We start from the raw sequence: 21275 nt of genomic DNA, 5'->3' as shown, positions 1-21275 counted from the left end.
GGGTATCTTAAGAGATATCCTTATCCTGAGAGATACCATGTATAATGTATTATACATACTATTTAGGTATCCATATAATTTATACAGAATACAGTACAACATATGAGGTACATCCTTGCTCTCTCTGTTGAAGAGAGAAGAAGAACTTAGAAATTCGTTGCTATGTGACTTGTGTTTCTTCTCTTTCAGGTGTTAGCTTTTTTGCCTTTCTGTCTACATTAGTGCAGTTTGGTAATGAGTTGTTTTATGTTGTGCCTTGTGATTGGATCTGTTAATTTGTATGTGATGCTCTTTCCAGCTGAGGTGTAGTATTTTGACTGTCAAATGAAAACTTGTGGTAGTATGTATTTGTATTTGAATATCTCTATGTTCACGTCAAGTGAGGCAGCTCCAGAGGCAGCAGCTCTGAAGACTTCAGATAACTCTGGCAATTCTCCTGGCATTACTGATGGTTAACCTTCAGCATTCTGAATTGGCTACTGGTACTGCAAACTGACAGTTTCAGAAGATTAATGGGCCAGAGGAGTAGTCATTCCTGTTAAGTGTGAATGAGCACTCTGAATATGAGAGCAACTAATATAGTTGCACTAAAGCTGGAATGAACAAGGTTGTGTGTTTTTGAAAAAATATAAACTGCAATATCTTAAATCTTCAGCTGGAGAAGAAAGTGTATGATAAAATCTGTTAAAGCTTTTTGTTTTCCGAATTTATGATAATATCGTAACAAAATGATAAACTGTTCAGTGTAATAAACCCCTGTGAGTGCACAGCAATGTCAGATCAAGACTGGCATTTTGCCAGTTTAAATTACATGTAAAATGAGTATACATAAAAGAGAAGGGTCAAAGTAGGGGTTGTACTCAGGGGGAGGAAGATAAAAATACAGGAGGCAAGTACAGGGCTTTTTCACACAAATGTGGTACACTTGAGTGCTTTCATGAGACTGATTTAGTGAGGAGTTTTTTGTGTGTTCTTTTTAAGCAATAGCTTAGCTGTATAGTAATGGTCCAGAATGTGCTTTTGCACAGCAAGCCAGAATAACAATGAAGTGAAACTCTACTTTGGACAGGAGGACCTCTTATTTAAACTGTTGGATATAAGGTTAGTGTCCCAGTTGGAAAGGCAGACAGTCATGGATAGAAAAAAATTGCTCTTTTTATTTCATGTAAGAGATATGCCAGTGACTATAGATAACATATTACTCTCATCCAGTCTTAATAAAAGGTTGGCAAACAATGTAATGTAAATACCAATAAAAATCATTCTTTCTGAATGCTTTTCTTTTGAGAATAGAGAAATCAAGAACTTCAAATGTTAAAACAATTTTAGTGTCTCTGGAGATAGCAATTTGCTCCAATGTACAATGAAAACACAAATGGTCATTCGAAAGCACTAGCAGTGAAAATTCTCGGTTTTATTAACTTTTGGTAACAATGCTGTCACATTTAGAAATTCATACAAAAAGATTCTTGATGTTAGATCAATCCTTAGTATGAATTAGTACATGTTTGATTGTTGCATTAAATATCCTTATGGGAATATATATCTTTTTGGTTAATAAAGTCAAAAAAGTGTTGACTTTGTTCCTAATTGTTAGATACAAATTCCTTTGAACATTAGCATGTTTATCCTTTTTAAACTTCTTTTAAAAATCATTTGAAACTTTTAATGAAACGATTGCTATGGCAGAGACAACAATTACTTTTTCTCACTTTAGATTCAAATTTTGGGTCATCTTTCCCTTATGAAAAGTTGTTAACTATGTTATTATTTTTCAGTAAAAGAAGGGTAGCGCTTTCATGTTTCCCCCAGAGTAATGAATGACAAGTCCATAGGGATTACTGCAGAGCACCTGATGTACTGTCAGATCACATCCCAGCTGATGCCTCTGCTCCTTTACTTGCCTGTCTGTGTGCATTGCAGTAGAGGTCCAAGATGTACCTCTATTAATGTTAAATGTTCAAGCATATGCCATGCTATTATTCTTAGTACTGCCAAGACAAGTCCTGTTCTTGGGCTGCAGGGTAATGATATGGTGATCATGGAGTTAGCTCAAGTGGTATCTTTAGTTAATGTAGATTGCCTACTGCAGCTGGATTTAGGAGCTTCCACAATGTCCCAGAAGACAGATTTGAAGAACTGCTGCTTTCTAGATCCACTTACCACTCATGGTGTGGATGGCTTGCCTTTATGTCATGTTGAATTCATGTAGAATTGAATATCCCAGTTATCCTAATACCTTCATATGTGATTTATGAGTTACAGATCTTTAAATATATGTAATGTGGAAAAATTTGGCTCATGATTGTTACCTGGATGTTGGCAAATGTTGGTTTTGCTTGAGGATGTGTTAAATCTTTCCTTACTGATTGCCTGAGTGGATATTATCTGCCTCTCTTACCCAATAAGTGCTTTAGATCTTAAACAAAGTAAAAGTTTCCAAAAATTGGGAAGATGCTCACAGCATACCTGTGACAGGAAGGCTGAAAGTTTTCCCTGTTTCAACTGAAGACTGAGAAGGCTGTTAGGAGAGTAAGAGTTTTGGATCTGAGAAGCTCCTGAAGCTGTGTTTGGAAGTCTCTATGCATCTCCACATTGTGGTCTCTCACATGCAGAGAACCTCTGTCTGTAAGGCAGCTGTGAATGTTGTTTTCAGATTGTACATTCAGAGAGGAACTTTGAGGCCAGAACATAGATGTTATGCACAGACTCCTTTTCAGTCTGCTTGAAACTGCACTCTCCTGATCTTTTTAATTTATTTTTTTTTGGTACATAGGTTGTCTCTTTGCCTTACTTTGATTTCTGTGAAGGGTGATTTCCATGTAATTAGCAAATACTTGGTAATTTCCATGGAAGCAGAAAGATGATGGGGCAAGTGTTTGAGTGTAGAGGGTCTTGTTGAATTTTACTGGGGGTTATTGACTGTTTGATTAAAGCCAGATCAAAGTGCTGGAAGAGACTGACTTGAATATGTGCTATCCCTGAGAGTCAGTTTCTCTTCTTCTTCAATATTTCACCTTCCCAGACTGGATGCTGCAGTTGCTTCAGGAGAAACATGAAGCAAAACTCAATAATGGCATGTGTGTGTTTGAGACATTTTATATCATTCATTTCACAATTATTAAAGCAGCAGAGTTGGAAATCTAATTGGCTGAAGGTTTTAAATACATTTAAGCTTTGTTAAGTTTCAGGAATTCCATGTATATTTTCTTCTGTTCAAAATAAAGAGAGAACTGACTTGCTTGTTAGGCTGCTATGAGTTGTGGTGCTAAGGGAAGCTGGTAATGTTACAGCTAAAATTGGTATTGATTTAAAAACATTGTGTCTTATATTTATGTGAAAGTAAATTATCATATTTGTATCCATAAATACACACAATATAATGCTCTCTCCTTGGTTAGTGCTTTATAAGATCCTGTTCTCATGTGACAGTGTCCTGCAAACTGCTATAGTAATTGATGTAAATTTGTAAACTTAAAAAGCTAGGAATATATCTTTTAATTTGCCACTTAAACTGATGCAATCCCAGCACACTTTTACATTAATGTATACAGATTAGAACTGTTTGTAGTTATCATGTTTTCTATTGGCTATTTGTGATCAACTGAGGTATATTTTTATAGTGTTAATATGTTGTCTCTTTTACACATATAATAGAGTATTTTGTAGGGTACATGTGGTGTAATTAGTTTTTAACTGTAAATATTTTTAACTGAGATTCGGAATAGAAACCATAGCATCATGCAGATGATCATACAAATTTCTGTATCTCATGGAGAAGAATGCTTATATTCAGCAGTTGTTTTGTTTTACTTTTTTTTTTTTTTAATATATAGTATTTTATATAAAGCCAGCATGGAAAAAACTGAGAGCCATTATGTTGGAAAATTTTTGTGCGAAGTGCATGGTGTTTGTGAATGCCACTGCTATGAGCAGACTTAATATTTCTTGGAATCAGAATGAGTTTGTCACTCCTGGCAAGACAGAAATCAATTGCCATTAGTAATTGTGATTAGTTTTCATTTAAAGATGACTGAAGTTGGACTGTGACAAATCCTTCATATTAATTAATAGAAATAAAGTGTTATGACAAGAAGTTCAACACATTAAGTTAATATCATTAAAATAAATAAGAGCTGCATTTGACATGCCTTATTTTAGTTATGCAAAATGTATATGTTCATGTTGCTTTGTGTTCATTTGAGCATGTTGTATTGTTAATCAGGCACTGTGAATATTATTGACTTCATTTTTGAAGTAGAAAACTGTGTTCAGAAAAATCTAAATAAATCTCCAGAACACTCCAGGCAGTGTTTAGTCTTCCTGTATTGTTTTGGGAAATCAAATTTTTTTAAAAAACAACCAAACGAAAACCCCTCAGCTTTGCATTTCTCATTTAGCTATTTTGAGAAATATGTATGTCAACTCTTAATTTAAATATTTAATTGTGAATTTATACAGTCACCTTAACCTGACTTTCTGTGAAACCTTGTTAGAATAATGTTTTGATGGAGAGAGAATATTAACACATGGTAAAATTTCATGTACTATCATTTTCATATTTCCGATGACAGTTTCTTTGCTTCTCTAATCTGATTTATGAGGTGACAGCACACATCTTTAAATAGTAGTATCAGAGGAAAAATAGTAATGTGTAGTGTTGAAAGTGCACAGAAATACAAAGCTAAAATAAAGGGGAAATGTGCTTTCAAATTTGCAGAACAGTATTTTCCAGCAATTTGCATCCAGCCATTTGGGAAAACCCGTTGCATTTATTTTGATTTGTTTAATTCTTTCCGGAGTCTTATAGTGTATTAATGAAATTTAAAAACTGGAAAAGCACAATGTATAATATATCTCTTTTATTTTGTACACAAAGCTTTCAGAAGTCATGGTCTTGAAATGCAAAGCTTCAGTGTTGTTTCCAGTTTGGCTCGATTTCTGTTGGAGAGCACGGCTTGAGTGGTTTCTGCAGGGGAGTGTTTGTGGGCTCTGGAGAGGGAGTTGCTGTTCCCTTGGGCCGTGTGTGATGCCCTGGCTGGGCTGGGCAGCCCTGGCCCTGCTGGAGGAGTGGGAGAGCAAGAGGATGGTGCTGCTGCTCTGCCAAGTCATACCTGGGGCAAAGGGAAAGAGGAGCTGGTGCTGTGCTCTGTGTGGCATGCTGGGAAGAGCAGAAAGTGTTGTTAGAAAGTCACCTTTGCGGCATTGCCATGGGATCATTTGTATAGGACGTTTGGGAGCCAAAATCCAGGGGCAAGATGGGTTTCATTTTTATACTTGTAATTTGAAATTGTCTAGAGACTGTAACAGTGTTTATACTTACTAGTGATTTTTTTTTTCATTCATAAGGCTGGAAAGTAATACAATGAGAATCATGATTTCTAAAAGTTCTGAATATAACCCTTCCTGTGGAATTCTAGAAAGGAATTCCAGCAACTACAAAAATTTCACTTCTGCATTAACTCTGCTGGCAGAAACCACTGCAAATGCATTTCTTTGTCTGAGACTATACCTTTTTATTTATCTACAATATTTTTTATTTCTTTACAGATATTGATGTATGATATAGCATCTAAACTACTTGTTTTCTTTTCTTCCAGGCTGCTGAATCAGGAATAATAAAAGTGAAAACAATAGCTGCACGAAACACAGATATTTTGGCAGGTAATTATTTGCTGTGCAGTAGGAAGAATAAAGCTGAGTTACAGATCAAAATGTTAAAAAGATGTCTTGGATATGTCTAATAATGCTTCTTGTCTTTAAGTGTGTGCTGTATTGTTGATGCTTTACTTTTGGGCACCTAGCAAAAAATCCAGTGTAGAAATTTTTTAACACTACTTGTTTCTTGTTAGTGCTATTAGGATGCTGAGGAAGGGCTCCATTTTCAGTTGATGCTCTACAAAAGTAATCATCCACTTAGAAAAGTACCATGAAATACTCAGGCCCTACATTCTCAGTGTTTTAGCTGTTGTGTTTGAGTGCTCTATGTGGAGTTCTGCAGTATGATCCACATCTGTGTATTAGTCCAGCCTTTGGGACTTGTAACTGGCAGGCAAAAGTCTGTCTTTATCTGAGACAAGATAATTCAATTTATGATGTTCCAATGCCTTAAGAGATGGGACGTATCTTGTGAGATGCAGATTTGTAAGTGCTTAAACAACATCTCCTGACTCTCTTCAGCTTTATAAAGTTGGCTTCTTGTCAGTTGCTGGTAAAGCCCTTGGCCAGTTTTGAATGTCCCTGCATCAATAATTGAGTGTCTACCCCAGAAGTAGTCAAAATCCTTGAAATGTCAGATTGTTTGGCAAGTCCAGTGAAATAGCTGCAAAACCATATCTACTTTTGAGATATGTCAATCAGGTATTGTTAAAGAGGCATTTTCTAGGATTATTTGTATTAACAGACCCTCTCCTCATTATTTCACTTTAATGCCTCTTTTTTATTTGTTTATCTTCTTTGTTTTTACTGCTGTCATGTATGCTGACATAAGTGGGAAAAGTTTGCCAGGTAATGTCAGCTATGTCAAAATACACAAATGAAAAAGGGAAGGCAGTATTTAGCCATTTTGGAAGCTGTCAACATATTACTGCATAAAGAAGTTTTTATTTTAGAAAGCTAGTTTCTAATCCTGCAAAGTTCTCTGTTTTTTAGTTTTCAAAGGGAAGAGATAGGAAAGATCTTTAAATTTAGTCATGGATGGGCAGTCTTTGCTTTCATCTTTTTGAGGGAACACTTTCTCTTAGTTGGTAAAATTTTAAAAATTATTTACTCTTGGAAAGTTCAAACTGGAATATACTTAGTATTTATTTCATTCAAAAAACCTGTACAGATTTGTTGTTAAGAGGTTTGAGGAAACAGCAGGTCCTACAAGTTATTTTGATTAGTTAATCTTTGCTAATAGGATAATAACTTTTGCTTCCTCTGTTCCACAGTTTTGTACTGGGAAAATGTACTTTGCCTGAACATTATCCTAATATTCCACAGTTAAAGCATAATGTCACTAAACAGACTCAATTCTTTATGGACTTTTGTGTTTTTTGAGGTATTAAAAGCTAATCTTATACATAAGGTAGTGTCAAGAGATTGTCTATCTAATATTTAAAGTGTTCTGAAGAAAAATTATGTATATCACTTTGTAATAATAAAGCTGCAAAATGCTACAATGTAATTGTGGAATCAGTGGATACATGTTGACTGCTAGATTATTTAGGAGCATCTACAAGACATTCTAGTAATACAAATAAATATTTTGATCAGGATATGATTTTTTTAATATCTTGATGTAAACTGTCATTTCACTAACATAGATAAGAACAAATGTATCAGATTGTTTTGAATAAGCTGATCTGGTGCTTTCTTGAAGCATTTCATTGTGTAGGATTATAATTTTTAGGAAAATAGAGGCAGGCTTAAAATCTTTATTAAAATCTTAAAATCTTTGTTATTTTTGGTGGGATATGTTTAACCTGCCAGAACTTTGAGGTCATTGATCTAACTTCTCTCTTTCTCTTTGCAAAGTTAAGTTGAGCTGTTTCAAAGTCTTCATTCTTGTCAGTGTGTACATACTTTATTATTTATTTATAAGAATTTGAAAAATTCCAGATGAGGAGAAAGCCTTTTATCACAGGAGATAAATTTGAGAAATTATTTCCATGTGGCTTTGAGATGTGCAAAAACTTATGGTTTAGGAGTTCTTCTAAAAAATCAGAATTGTAATCTTGCTGATGAAATGAACAGGTAAGTTATACTTCGCAAAACCTTCTCATTTGTTATGGTTCAGTAAGGTAGATTTCTTTTTAATATATTCTGCTGTAAATTGGTAGCAAAATGGAGGCAGACCTGGCAATGAGAAATTTATTGTGCATTTTAAGACTGAAGCTAATACAGCCACAGAAACACATGATTACAGAATATTCTGAGTTGGAAGGGGTCATCAGCATTTAGCTCCAGATCCTCTGAATGGGGAACAACTCTGCCTGGTTGCTATAAAACCAGATAGGTAACAAAGGAGATCTACAAAACATTGATTTTTCAGATTCATTAACCAAAAATACTTATATAGATGGTGTTGTGAGATTGTTGCTTTTAATGGATTATAGAAGAATGTATTGTAAAAGACTAAATTAGTTCTTTGTCTTGTTATATATTAATTCATGCCATTTTAACCATTCAGAACTGTATCTCAAGTTTCATATTAAGGATAAATGTTTTGTGGTATCTTTTTGCTTGCTTTGTTCTGCTTGGTTAGAATTTAGTGATAGTTCAGAAACGTCAACTGGACATAGAGCCTGCACTGGCTCTGAAGAGGCTGATGAAACTGTGTGTTGATATCATCCTGTCAGAACTATTATCTTATAGAAAATTTGCATCCATAATTTATAATAGCCTATCCTTTTTGTAGAAACTTATGAGCCAGTGTTTCAGTTGGAGAATATCACTGAAGTATTTTTTTGTAGTTTTAACTTGTTTCATTTTTTTTCCAAATTAGTTGTAGTGATGCTTAGTAGTATAGATCATGTTTGCATTTTTATGTGAGAATGTATTTTTTGTTTGTGGTAACTGCTGTCCTCTGAAAAGCGTGTGAAACTTTTCATGCATACATTTCTTTTATTACACATAGACTAAAACACAGTGTATGACATTCAGTGTAAGAACAGACATTGAACTTTCAACTGTGAGGAAATTTTTAGTATCTGAAATGGTGATGAGCGGCTAAAATCTTAGAAGTTTTCATGAATCAGCAAACATACCTGCAGATGGAAAACCCCTCATCAGTCAGAGCCATGCTTTCCTTTCATATTTTTGGTATTTTCATATTCTAAAATTTTATTATGTCAGATTTCTTGAATTACTTTTATGGAAAAAAGACCTGTTTTATATGCAGTGTAGAATGTTGTATTCATTGTGAAGCTTTTTCTCCTTAACAAAAAACAAAACAAAACACCAAACCAAAAGAAAAGAGAGAAGTTTATGGGAACTAGTTTTCTCCTGGCAAAAGTCCATTTTAAGAAGCTACCCTTTATCACTAAAACAGCATTTGACAAATTCACAGCCAGGTGAATGTACCCGGGATGCAGTCTAGCCTCTCTCTTCCTGTTTTGTCAGTGATGGTTTGCCCTTCCCCTTCCTGCCCTGTGCTGTGGGATGTTGCTCTGTGCCAGACTGGGTTGCTCCTGCATTAGGTGCTGAGGTGAAGCAGAGCAGAAGGACAGTGCTACCAGCCTGAGCCTGGTTCCTGGGGCAAGGCCAGGGAAAGCTCTGGGGTTGGCAGAACCTTGCACCTTCTTGCTAACCGCATGGGGTCTTAAATGAATGTTTTAGATTTGGAAAGTCACTTGACTGTATAAGGGAGAAGGTGCTTGGAATTTGAGTCTTGGCCAGGGTAATTGTGGAAGTGAGCTGTGTCAGTCTAGTGTCTGTCTTCACTTGGCTTTTCCCTGTGGTCCATGTGTAAATCCCAAATTTCTGAAACTAGAGATTGCTTTTATTAATAGGTGTGGTTAACAGCTTTTGCATTGTACTTTTCAAAGTATTAAGCATTGACTGCTTCCATATTTCTCTTTGAAAGCATTGAAAGAGAACAGTTCAGAGGTGGTTCAGCCTTTTCTGATGGGCTGTGGAACAAAAGAACCAAAGATCACTCAGCTGTGTCTAGCAGCCATACAGAGGCTCATGTCTCATGAAGTTGTTTCAGAGGTAAGATCGATCTTTATACAAAGCCAGAAATATTTCAGAGTGAAAAATATAGACCTCAAACGGAAGGTGAATGAATTGTTTTAGGAGGCTCTTTATATTATAATGAACATAGTCCACAAAATATTCTACTTATATCTATTTTTCAGTAATTTAAAAGGAAACCTTTTACATTACTAAATAAAAAGGTGAGGCAATATTAGTAACCTCTAGAAGGAAATCCATGAAAATTGAAACCAGCTCATTTAGTTCACATTGTTCTACTGCAGTAACTGAACATGTAATGAACCTTGTGCATCCACAAATATACTCTGTGCAATAACATTATTGTGCTTTTGTTACATTTTATTTTTAACAATAACATAAAATGGATGCACATTTTCTGCAGCAGTAAATGTCATGATAGTGTGTTAGGAAGCTGATGAAAATAATGCTGTTAAAATACACCTTCAGTTGTGCTTGCATAATGTAAAATTACACTAATTTTACATTAGTGAATTCTGAGGGTAAAATATATTTTTACTGTGTCTTCCATATTTCCAAGTAAAAAATTAAGTACAGGTTTTAATTTGTACTACATATTAAGACATTTCTGTTGTCACTTCTTCAAAGTGACTTTGGGAAGCTTATGACAATGAAATTGGCTTTATAATGAATTCTCAATTTAGTGCTATGGTATAGACAAATAGGCACATTCAGTTGTGATATGTCTTTATGACAGTGATATTCTTACATATGTATATGATATACCAGTACATGAATATTGTAATAGGTGACAAAAAATATTTCTTTGTAGGCTGCGGCTGGAAACATTATCAATATGCTTTGGCAATTGATGGAGAACAGTCTTGAAGAACTTAAATTGCTCCAAACAGTTCTTGTACTTTTAACAACCAATACAGTTGTGCATGATGAAGCACTGTCCAAGGTAAGAATTTGTGGTATCAGCTATTGAATTTGAAATATCCAAGGGGAAAGATGGAGAATTTTCACATATGAAGCATGTGAAAACAATGAACAAGGAGGGGACTTTCTTGATTCTGTTGTGTCCCTATTGTCTTTATGGCTAGACTCTGAAAACAGGATTTCTTTTAGCTTCCTTTTCCATGTGTTTTGTAATTCCTCCACAATAATGCATTTTGGACTTGATTGAAATTTGAAATAAAAACACTGAGCTAATGCCTATTCTTCTCACGTGTTAAATATGTTGTAGTTTTGAATTTGAATCAGAGCACATAGCACAGTGTACACTCTCAGTAACAAAGAAAATGTTAAAAGAAGCTGCTTTCCACTCTGCCTTAAATCTCTTGAAAACAGTCCAGTTATTGCTCTTCTTTTACTAACTTAGGGTCATAGTTTTAAATATGAAACGTTTTGGATATTATGTTTCCACTAGGACAAAAAATAAGGCCTCGGTCCATTTAATATAAATTATAAGATACTTCTCTTTGAAGATGCAACATTGTTTACCATCAGTGAATTGTGAAACTGCTTTGTAAGTTGCTCTTCTAGATTACATTGTACAAAATTTGTTACAGCTGGACATTTATTGCACATTCATGTTTCAGTCAAGTTGCTGTAAGATTTTAAACTAATGTGGTGATACCATCAGAGTGAGGTCTACAAATCATAGACATGAAGAAGAGGCAAAAGAAAATTCTGAATCTTGTATGGCTCACAGAATGTAGTACTATGGCAGGGCAGGGTTGAGGTTCTTGAAAGTGCCAGTATATGGACAGAAGAACAAGCAACACAGGTTTCACTACGTATGCAGATCTTAATTTTCAAAATTCATTATAAAACAGGTAAGTATTAAGCTATGAGTTGGAGGTAATAAGAAAATCCAGTGGGAAAAGGTATTCAGGTCATTGCCAGCACAATGACACGTTGAACTGCACATCTTAGGAATAGTAGCAGTCAAGGCAACAAGATTATGAAAGTGTTGTGATTCAGTGTGGGAGGAGGAATGACATTTTAGCTTTGGATTTGACTGACCTTTCTGTGATTAACCTTACAGTCCTAATGTTCTTTTGACATAATATTCATACAAGTTGTTCTGTGTGATGATTACTGTGTATTCTCTGTATGATGACAGCAATTTTATTGGTACATTGTAATGTGTTCAGTTAAATACCACTTTTTGATTGCCTTTGAGGAGGATTACTAAAGAGTTTTTTGGCTAGAGTAATCCATAAAATGTATTCTGGTTCTTCAAATACATTTTTTTTTCTCTTTTTTTTTTTTTGGACAACCTTTTGACAAACTGTAGCAAAAAGCATTCCTCAATCCATCAACCTTCTTGACTCTTAGTTAAAAGATGAAATGTCTTGTTGTAACATTATGTTTTTTCTGTTGTTTTTTTTTTCCCTTTCAGGCTATTGTACTTTGCTTTCGATTGCACTTCACAAAAGATAATATCACAAATAACACTGCAGCAGCTACAGTGCGGCAGGTGGTGACTGTCGTGTTTGAGAGAGTGGTTGCTGAAGATGAGCGTTACAAAGGTGGGCATGCTGCTTACTCAGCTTGCTGTTATTTACCTGCTGTTTTGACACATATCAGATGTTTCTCTTTCAGATAACAAAGTAATAAAATGTCTACAGATGCTATAAAAAAGTCACAGGCATCATTAATTTTAACTGTCTTTTATACACTTACTTGTATTTAAAGGAGATGAAATCTTTCACCAATTTGTCAGTCCAATTCAGTGCAGCAATATATAAAACTTGGATTTTTTTTTTCAAGCTGTGAGAACTGATCTTCAGGTTAGTACTGTAAAGGGATTTGAGATGAGGACATCATTTATGGTGTAGGTACCATAGATTACTGAGTGGGAGATATATGGCAGTAGTAGTTTTGAAGAGAGTATTGGAAGGCAGTGCTTGGTATTGATGATCTTTGGTAGTCAATCTAATGTTTGTTTCTATAGACATGATAAGTTGGAGAAGAATTGCCTGGCCATTGTTATAGGATATTCCTGTAGGAACACTTAATGCATAGTTGGTTTTTAACAGCTCCTTTGTTCACAAAACTTTGTTTTGTTTTGTTTTGTTTGTTTGTTTTTTTTGCACAGATGTTGTTGACCAGCCAGCTGCAGTTCAAGGGAATAGTAACAGAAGATCTGTCAGTACACTGAAGCCATGTGCTAAGGATGCATATATGCTTTTTCAGGTAGTTGGGAAGCATATATTTATGTATTTGCGGTTAAGATTGGGTACTTTGACATATCTTTAAAAAATTTCAAGAATTTGCTGTTTTTGCAAATTTGCATATTGACAATGTCCTTAACCAGAGCCTTGGGCTTTCTTATGCTATTTATTCTAATTGGTGATGATATGCTCTGTCACAGGGGAATGATGGAAAAATGATTCTAGGTGGTCTTAGAAAATGTTCTACTATAAATCTTAAGTAATAGCTAAGCATACACGTCTGCCTTAAATTAAAGATTCTTATTTCTCTGAGCCTGTGGTGGGTTTATCCTGGCTGGACTCTCAAATGCCCACCAAGCTACTCTACCACTCCCTGTCCCAGCTGGATGGGCAGAGAAAATAAGATGGAAAACAATTCATAGGTTGAGATAAGGTAGTTTACTAAAGCAAAAGCAAAAGTTTGCATGTGTGTGAGCAAAGTGCATCAGCAAGCAAAGTTCAGCCACTTCCTGGGAAGCAGAGCTTCAGAGTACATGATGGTTGCTCCCAAAGGCAAACATTGTAATGAATGCCTCCCTTCCTCTCCCATTTCTTAGGTTCTATAACTAAGGTATGAAATATCACTTTGGTTAATTTCAGGTGACATTTTTTGTCTTCTCACAGGATCTTGTTCAGCCCCTTAGTGGTAGCGGGGGGAAATCTTGAGAGGCAGCACTGAGGCTGTGCCATTGCTATTCAGATGTAGCCAAAGCAGTGGTGTGTTAGCAGCACCTTTCTAGCTACCAATGCAAAGCTCAGCACTGTAGGGGCTGCTGTGGAGAAAATTAACTCCCTCTCAGCCAGGCCCAATACAAAGCAAAATGCTGCAACTGTAGTTCAGTCCTGTTTCTTGTGGTTGGTATTGGACATTGAAGGCAAGTGTGTAATGAAAAGGAGTAGTTGCATTCATCACAGCAATAAAAATCTTCTTGACTTAGCAAAATCACTGGTCTTGGGATATTTTTGAGGGTAGGAATGAACACACATGCTGCAAGGATACCAGCAAAGTTTGAAATGTCTTTTCTATGCTTTCTAATTTATGTTAAAAAAGTATTTAAAGAAAAAATATGTTGAAATCAGAAAATTACCTGCAGAAGAGGAGAGCATGTAGATTTCATTATGAGCTCAGGAAACTTTCTTGGTACAGGACTGTGCAGAGAATGTTAATGTTGCTGTGTTTCTTTCTAAGGATCTGTGTCAGTTAGTTAATGCTGATGCTCCCTACTGGCTCGTGGGTATGACAGAAATGACACGGACATTTGGCCTTGAACTTCTGGAGTCGGTCCTCAATGACTTTCCACAAGTGTTTTTGCAAGTAAGTAGTTCTTGGACAGAAAACAGGAAGACTTTTACTCACATAGGTAGTAAAATCTACACTTCGTTAAATCCTCTTTAATTTAACAAGAATATTGTTTTCATGAAGGACTTGTAGCTTTTACATATGGGTGGGTTTAATGGAAAAATTCCCTGTGCTTTATGAATGTTTTTCTATTCCAAACACTTTATTTATGTTTATTCATTTTGTAGTGCTGCTTGTTTTACTCTGTTTCACTTTAGGTTTTGCTGTTTGTATCTCCTCTGAAAATGCATTTTCTTATCTTCCCTGATTTATGACAGCTCTGTAACTAAATTTGTGGAATTATTTCCACAAAAACATTAACCTTACCCCACTTGTAAAGTAAGAATCAAGACTGTGAATTGCATTTATCTATTGCATATAAATGTACCATGATCCTGCAGTAATGTGTTTTACTAGCTGAAAATAGGTAGATTAAAGAAATTTATCTATTTGTAAGTGATATATTAGCAGCCTATTTCAACCTGCAAAATACAAGAAGGGTGCATGGCATGAACCTGACCATTGTAATTTCATGGGTTTTGGTAGCTTTACAATGGTGTCTGCAGTTCTGCCTTTTCATTTCCTGATTGTAATTTGTACCAAGATTTGCATGATTTCAGACTGCTTGATCATAACTACAAATGTAAATAAGATACATAATCAGCGCTGCTGGTAGCAATTAAGGAATATCTGCATATAACTTTTTCTATTTTCTTTTTCAGCATCAGGAATTCAGTTTTCTTCTTAAAGAGAGGGTATGCCCTCTTGTTATAAAGCTCTTCTCCCCAAATATCAAATTCAGGCAAGGTTCCACCACCTCATCTTCCCCAGCACCAGTGGAAAAACCATACTTTCCCATCTGTATGCGTTTGCTGAGAGTAGTTTCTGTTTTGATTAAACAGTTTTACAGCTTGCTGGTAAGAATATGCTCAAATTTTCTTCATGCAGTTCTATTTTTCTATGTATATGCCAGTGCTGTGATCAGTATTGATTAGTTCTTGGGAACTGTTGATGTCTACTGAGGAAAATAAAGGCAAAATACTCTTTTCCTCTTACATTTATTTATGTTTACATGTAAACTGTACCTTCTGAACGTACATTTTTGTTAAACATGGACTTGTATGAATTTCATAGTGGATTACTTGTCGTCTTTTCTCTATTTAACTGCCTTTCAGGTTCTGGGGACCTTTCGATTCTTCTGCCTCCCTTTAGATAATGATGATTACTGTGCCTTGTTAATTCTTTCTAAGAGGCTTTTGACTTGAGTTGCTAAAGCTGTTGACAGAATGTGGATAAAAACACATGTTCAGTTGTTCTTATGTCCTGAGTTTTGGGTATTTGCTAAAAAAGATATTTTTCATTTGTCTACTGTAGCAAATGTATGACCTTTATTGCAATGTCTGTGAGGAGTTTAGCTCCTTCAGTACAATTGCATATGTGATTTTAGCTTGTCAAAAATGTTATAGTTATATATAATTCTGAGTAAATACTCATTTCAGGGATTTTTTTTTAGGTTCTATACAAAACTTCCTGTGATAGGATTCCTGAGATGGAAGTTTTTTTGAGAAAATATTTTGTAGGAGCTTTTTATTTTTATTAATTATTATAAATTTATATATTTTAGGTAACAGAGTGTGAAATCTTTCTGTCATTGCTGGTTAAATTTCTGGATGCAGACAAACCACAGTGGCTACGAGCTGTTGCAGTAGAATCTATTCACAGGCTTTGTGTGCAGCCTCAGCTATTAAGGTATTAAATATATTGGCTTTTGCTTTTACACAAAGTTTAAGATATATTTTTATTATTTTTCTCTAATGGAAAATGCTTCCTAGAACATTGCAAATGTATAGAATCTTAAATGCAATAAGCTTTTCATGATAATTTTGTGTAATGCATTAGGCAATGCTTATTATCCAGGAAGGGCTGAATTACACAGACATATTTGAGTATGTCTGTGTCTTAGCAGTGTCAAAGGAGCATTTACCAAAATTAAATATTACTGTTTACTTAAATATTTGCTGTTAAAATGTGATTTTAGTCTGCAGTTTGGAGTGTATGTGGAGGTGAAGTTGCTGTTAAAATATTCTTTTAGTCCCTGATTTGTCAAATACTTTCTGTTTTATAAAATACCTTCTAGGTCTTTTTGTCAGTCATATGATATGAAGCAACATTCCACTAAAGTTTTCCGTGATATTGTGAATGCACTGGGATCCTTTATCCAGTCTCTATTTCTTGTACCAAGCACAGGGAACACATCAGCAACGCCGAACCAAACTGGTAAATCTTTATTGTCACTTTATTTTCCCATCATTTTCTTGTAATAATGAATTCTGTTTTGATTCAGCTCTGGTACAGCTCTGTATTTCTGTGTTTATTTTTGTGAAAAGCTAGCTTGAGATGAACTAGTGTTTTCAGCTCTGGTACAACAGAGGATTTTGTCTACCTGGGGGGTTTGTGGGGAAGGCAGAGACCCCAGTCAGCAGAGCAGTGCTCCTGCCTTGATTCGTGTTTCTGCAGTGACCCAGCTCCTTGTTTCACAACTTCTCAGAGGGAGATTCCGAAGGAGTTATTTCTAATTTCTGACTATAAAAAATGTGTCTGCTTTCAGTCTCCTTGTGTGGGGATGTCATTTATGGCAGTGCACAATTTAAGTAGTAAGAAGGTGTGTGTGGGAGGCAATCACTAATTCTTCTGGATGTGCAAGGCCAGAACTGGAGTTGAAGGAGCCAGGAAGGCACCATGAAAGATGTGTATTTTACAAATGATCTCTGTCTTTTTTGTAAGCTGTAATCATACACATGTTGAAAAGACTTGATTGTCTTTTCTTGCAGTCAGGCTTTTGGCATTTCACTAGGTATATTTGTATTTTAATAAGAAGAAATTATTATCCTGTTAATGCCCTTGCAAGTGTTTATGTCCCAAGTTAAGGCTCTCTGCTTCTTCTTGTAGTTTTGGAAGCAGTCCTCATCCACAAGCAACATAAAAAAATTTCGTCAGGGTGTCTTTTGATATGCCTTCTTAAAAGAGATAAAAACCAGATAATAAATGTAATTATTGTCTATCATATCTACTACTACTACTGGAAAAGTTTAGGTTTAGACTCACACCTTTCAGTGTTCACTCATGAAATTGGAATCCCATGCTGGAGGGAGCAGTGATAGCATGAGAAAATTTGTGTCAGTGTCTATTGTTCAGTAGCTGTCTATACAGCAGCTGATAGAGTATTTCTATTAGTATTATTTCTAGGTTAGCTTAATTGTCTTAAAGTAAATCAGAGGAACACTTTTCACCATGTAACATGCACATATGAGAAGCCATTCTGTAATACTCATTCTGAAAATCTGAATTTTGCCTCAAGTGAAACAGCAGTGCAGTAGGGTCATGCCTCTAGTGCTGTTGCTATTTCTCTGGATAATTATTTCAGTTTGTTTTCTCTGTTCCTTTTCACTACTTCTTTCTGTCTGAATGCTTCTCATGTCACTTCCTCATTCATTTCTTTTTCTACCTTTTTTCCTCCTGTGGCCATATTTGACATGCAAAGAGCAGATCAATGCAATGTAATTCTCAAACTGAGTCTCTTGATTATAACAACAGTCCTCTCATAGAAGGCTGTGTTTTGGAATTGTAGAATGGCTTGTGTTGAAAGAGACCTTCAAGGTTATCTAGTTCCAGTCCCCTGTCCATGGGCAGGGATACCTTCCAACAGACTAGGTTGCTCAAAGCCTTATCCAACCTGGCTTTGGACATTTGCACTCCTTATACACTTGATTTTCTAGCCTCAGTCTTGCAACAGGCTACCTGTTTCATAGGAGTTGGAAGCTGCATCTGCTGAAGTTCTGTGTCAATTTTACTATACTGGGCAATGTTTACCACCCACTTTAATGAGTTAGATTAATAAAAAAAATAATTACATATGTGTGACTACACAGTGGAATCACAGAAAATGACACCAGTGTAACTGTGTTAGTGGTGGTGTTTCGTTATGTGTTTAGCAGCATGATGTTTTTGTTTCAGTCTGTTAAGTGTTACTGTGTACATAAGCTTCTCTGTATTCATATTGTCTAAGTTAGGAGTTTGCTGCCTAAATTAGTAGCTTGCTGTTCACATATTAAAAGCAAGCCCACCAAAATGGCAGTGAGTTACCCTGTGAGTTGCCATCCTGGGGACTCTGCTCTCTGTCCCCATTGTCTCTTCAGAGAGAATCTGAACTCGTGGGACCTATTCTTAGTAAGTAGAAATGTCCTTCTCTATGAAGGAAGTGTATATATACAGACTTCCTTGTTCTTTTAGCTACTTTTTTTTGGCTTCCTCAGCTGGAATCAAAATTTGTCCCTTCCTAGCTGTTGGTTGGCACATTGTCACCTCCTCCCTGATGGGGTTTGTTTTATTTTCCCTTGGCATGGAACAGATTCAAATGTTGCCATTCTCTTAGATTTTCTTCTTGTGGTTTTTGCATTTCTGAAATCTTGGAAGCTTGTTATTAAAATGATTAAACTTTCTAGCTACTGAGTTCTTGATACAACTTTGTAAATAATCCTTAACTTTCAAGTATCTGTCTAACTCTTCACTAAAACAATACATTGTTTCATCAAGACTGTGTAAGTTTGATTCATTCCCAGAATGTTATTAATGTTTCTGTACCTTTCACAGAAACATTACATTCTGACTGGACATTAGGCAGTTGGCATCAATGAACTGCACAAAAGATTGTGTTTTAGACAGCAGAGGGAGCTCAGAAATAGTTTTTTATGTTATTGTTGATTTTTGTTATTGAACTGGGTGTCTTCAGATTAATCCTGGTGTCTCAAAAATTAAATGTAGAAAAAAGAAAAGGATGTTTGTTGATCACAACAAATTGGTTGATTTTCTCACTTTGTTTTTGTGAACAGGAAGCAATGCATCAGGGAATACTGGCTCAGCACAAACAAACCCAGGAGTGCTGGGAATGGGTGGAGGTGCAACTGTATTACCTGCCTTTGAGTACAGAGGCACTTGGATACCCATCCTGAATGTAACAGTACAAGGCAGTGCCAAAGCTACATAGTGAGTACCTCTAGCTTTTTGAAAATGTATGTAGCAAGTATTGTTATTTTGAATTTGATGATGTAAGGATTTTTTTTACTAGTGAATATTGAGGTTTTTGTTTCACTGGTGTTGAAGTTTATTAGGAATTTTCTCTTTGTTGGTGCCATGAGGTGTTCTGGTCTTTTTGCTGTTTTTTTCTGCATGCCCTGGATTCTCATTGTAATGTCCCCTATGGTTTTAGCATCAGTTGGATTTTGTTTTCCTACCATATTACCTGTACTAACTCTTCACTTTTAGGCTTCCCTGTAGTATAGAACAATTTTGGAAAACCTGTTGCTGCATTTTGTAATGGCAAACATGAAGGGCATTAAGCACACAGGACATCAGTGGGAATGAAAAATAGCTTTCTCACACCAGCTTTACTGTATTTACAGTTTTAATTGAGCAGGATGTTGTGGTAGATACACAACATCCTGGTTGTCATTTCAAACAACATACTGACCTATATACCAAGGCTAGATTCTGAATACTCCTTAGAATGGCAAATTATTTTGTCATGATTTGTACAATGGAGATGGTGTTCTCAGTTTAAAGCTGCAAATACTATGTTACTTTTTAAATGGTGCAATTTTTTTTCATGTCAGTCATGACCATTGAGGGGCAAGTGCTTCCAAACATGAAGTTATTTGTACCACCATAAAATTTTGGCATACTAAAATTCAGTGAAATCTGCAAATAGCCTGGATCTCAATATTTTTAGGATAGGAACTCCTTTATCTGCCTTTGAGATGCAGAAGAAAAAAAAAATCATCCTCAGATTTCAATAGTTAATGTGTATGTGTTGACTTTTTGTTCCAGCAATGGACATAAATGTTGTTTTAGTTTACCTGCCTGTTCTCAAATAATACAAATTTTTAATTTGGTCAGCTACTACAACTTCCACCTTTCTTCCTTTTCTTTTTTCTTGCTATCTATTCTTAACTGGATCAAGAACCTTGCAGCCACCATCATAGTCTCCTGTTTTGCTCTAAACTTGCTTGTGTTGTACCTTTGGATACCTGAAGTGACTCTGTGATTTTCTTTGCATAATTTTTGCATTTATTCTTTTGTATAAGATTACAGAGTTGTCACAAGCATTTCACAGCAGTTTTTTTCTCCTAACTTGTACTTTTGTCTGTAGTCCCTGTATGTAAGGAGATGACTTGCTGTAATGTGTCACATTCTAGCACAAATTCTCTTCTGCTGCCATTAGATTTTCAAATAATGGCCACATCTCATACTTTTACACAAGTTTCTCCACAGACCACTATGCCTTCTCTTCCCCTTTACTTAAGGAACTAAATGCTTTTAAGAGGAATAGACAAACTATTTAAGACTTTTCACAACCATTGCTGTTTAACAATAACAACTCATATAATTTCTTCATTAGTTAGCATTTTCTATCTTCAGAAGTAAAAGGATGTGACCTCTACCTCACAAATATATTGTAACTATAAAACCCACTAATAATTTTAATTAGACTTGTATATATATATTCACACTTACTTGTATATAGAGAATGAAATGCTGACCATCTGATTTAGCTGTAGTTCCTGCTCCCCTAGATATCTGAGGCAGCTATCTTCAGGAAATTAGAGGTAATGACTGAAGTGTGGCACAGTAATAACTGAAGATTGGGAGAAGGAAAAATTTTTGTGCATTCAGGAGTGGTGACACTAGAGTATAAAGGTATCTTTGGTATATTTTAGCTGGAATATATATCTTTTTTAAAAGTAGTTTGTAGAGTAAAAAAATGATAAAATAATGATTGTTGGGGTAGGAGGTAGTTTTTGTAACAGATTGTCTCTACTTGTATAGATGCTGCTGTGTCAGCTACAATTTCTGTTGGATTTGTAACTCAGCAGTTCTTTAAAAGCAGTTCTTTTAAAGTAAAGGATGGAGAAAAGTGGCAATGAGACTGCTGTTCCAGCACAGTGATGTTTTAATTGCATGCTTTACAGCAGTGAATCATGTAGACATATCCTCTTTGT

General features: G+C 35.5%; 1 protein-coding gene across 3 annotated transcripts in view; it reads left to right on the top strand.

Moving 5' to 3' along the window:
• The window catches only part of MON2 (MON2 homolog, regulator of endosome-to-Golgi trafficking), a 66303-nt gene that overhangs the window by 7490 nt on the left and 37538 nt on the right, over nt 1–21275 (top strand). For all 3 annotated transcript variants that reach the window (XM_063155152.1, XM_063155151.1, XM_063155153.1), the window contains exons 2-11: nt 5601–5664; nt 9569–9696; nt 10490–10621; nt 12068–12197; nt 12767–12864; nt 14071–14196; nt 14943–15137; nt 15845–15969; nt 16358–16497; nt 19110–19263. In XM_063155152.1, coding sequence (XP_063011222.1) covers nt 5601–5664; nt 9569–9696; nt 10490–10621; nt 12068–12197; nt 12767–12864; nt 14071–14196; nt 14943–15137; nt 15845–15969; nt 16358–16497; nt 19110–19263 — 1292 coding nt within the window. The remainder of the gene's footprint in view (nt 1–5600; nt 5665–9568; nt 9697–10489; nt 10622–12067; nt 12198–12766; nt 12865–14070; nt 14197–14942; nt 15138–15844; nt 15970–16357; nt 16498–19109; nt 19264–21275) is intronic.

Source organism: Melospiza melodia, chromosome 4, assembly GCF_035770615.1.
Source record: "Melospiza melodia melodia isolate bMelMel2 chromosome 4, bMelMel2.pri, whole genome shotgun sequence".
NCBI classification, from domain to species: Eukaryota; Metazoa; Chordata; class Aves; order Passeriformes; family Passerellidae; genus Melospiza; species Melospiza melodia.
The sequence above is the reverse complement of the archived record's forward strand: the minus strand, read 5'-3'. Positions and strand labels throughout refer to the sequence as shown.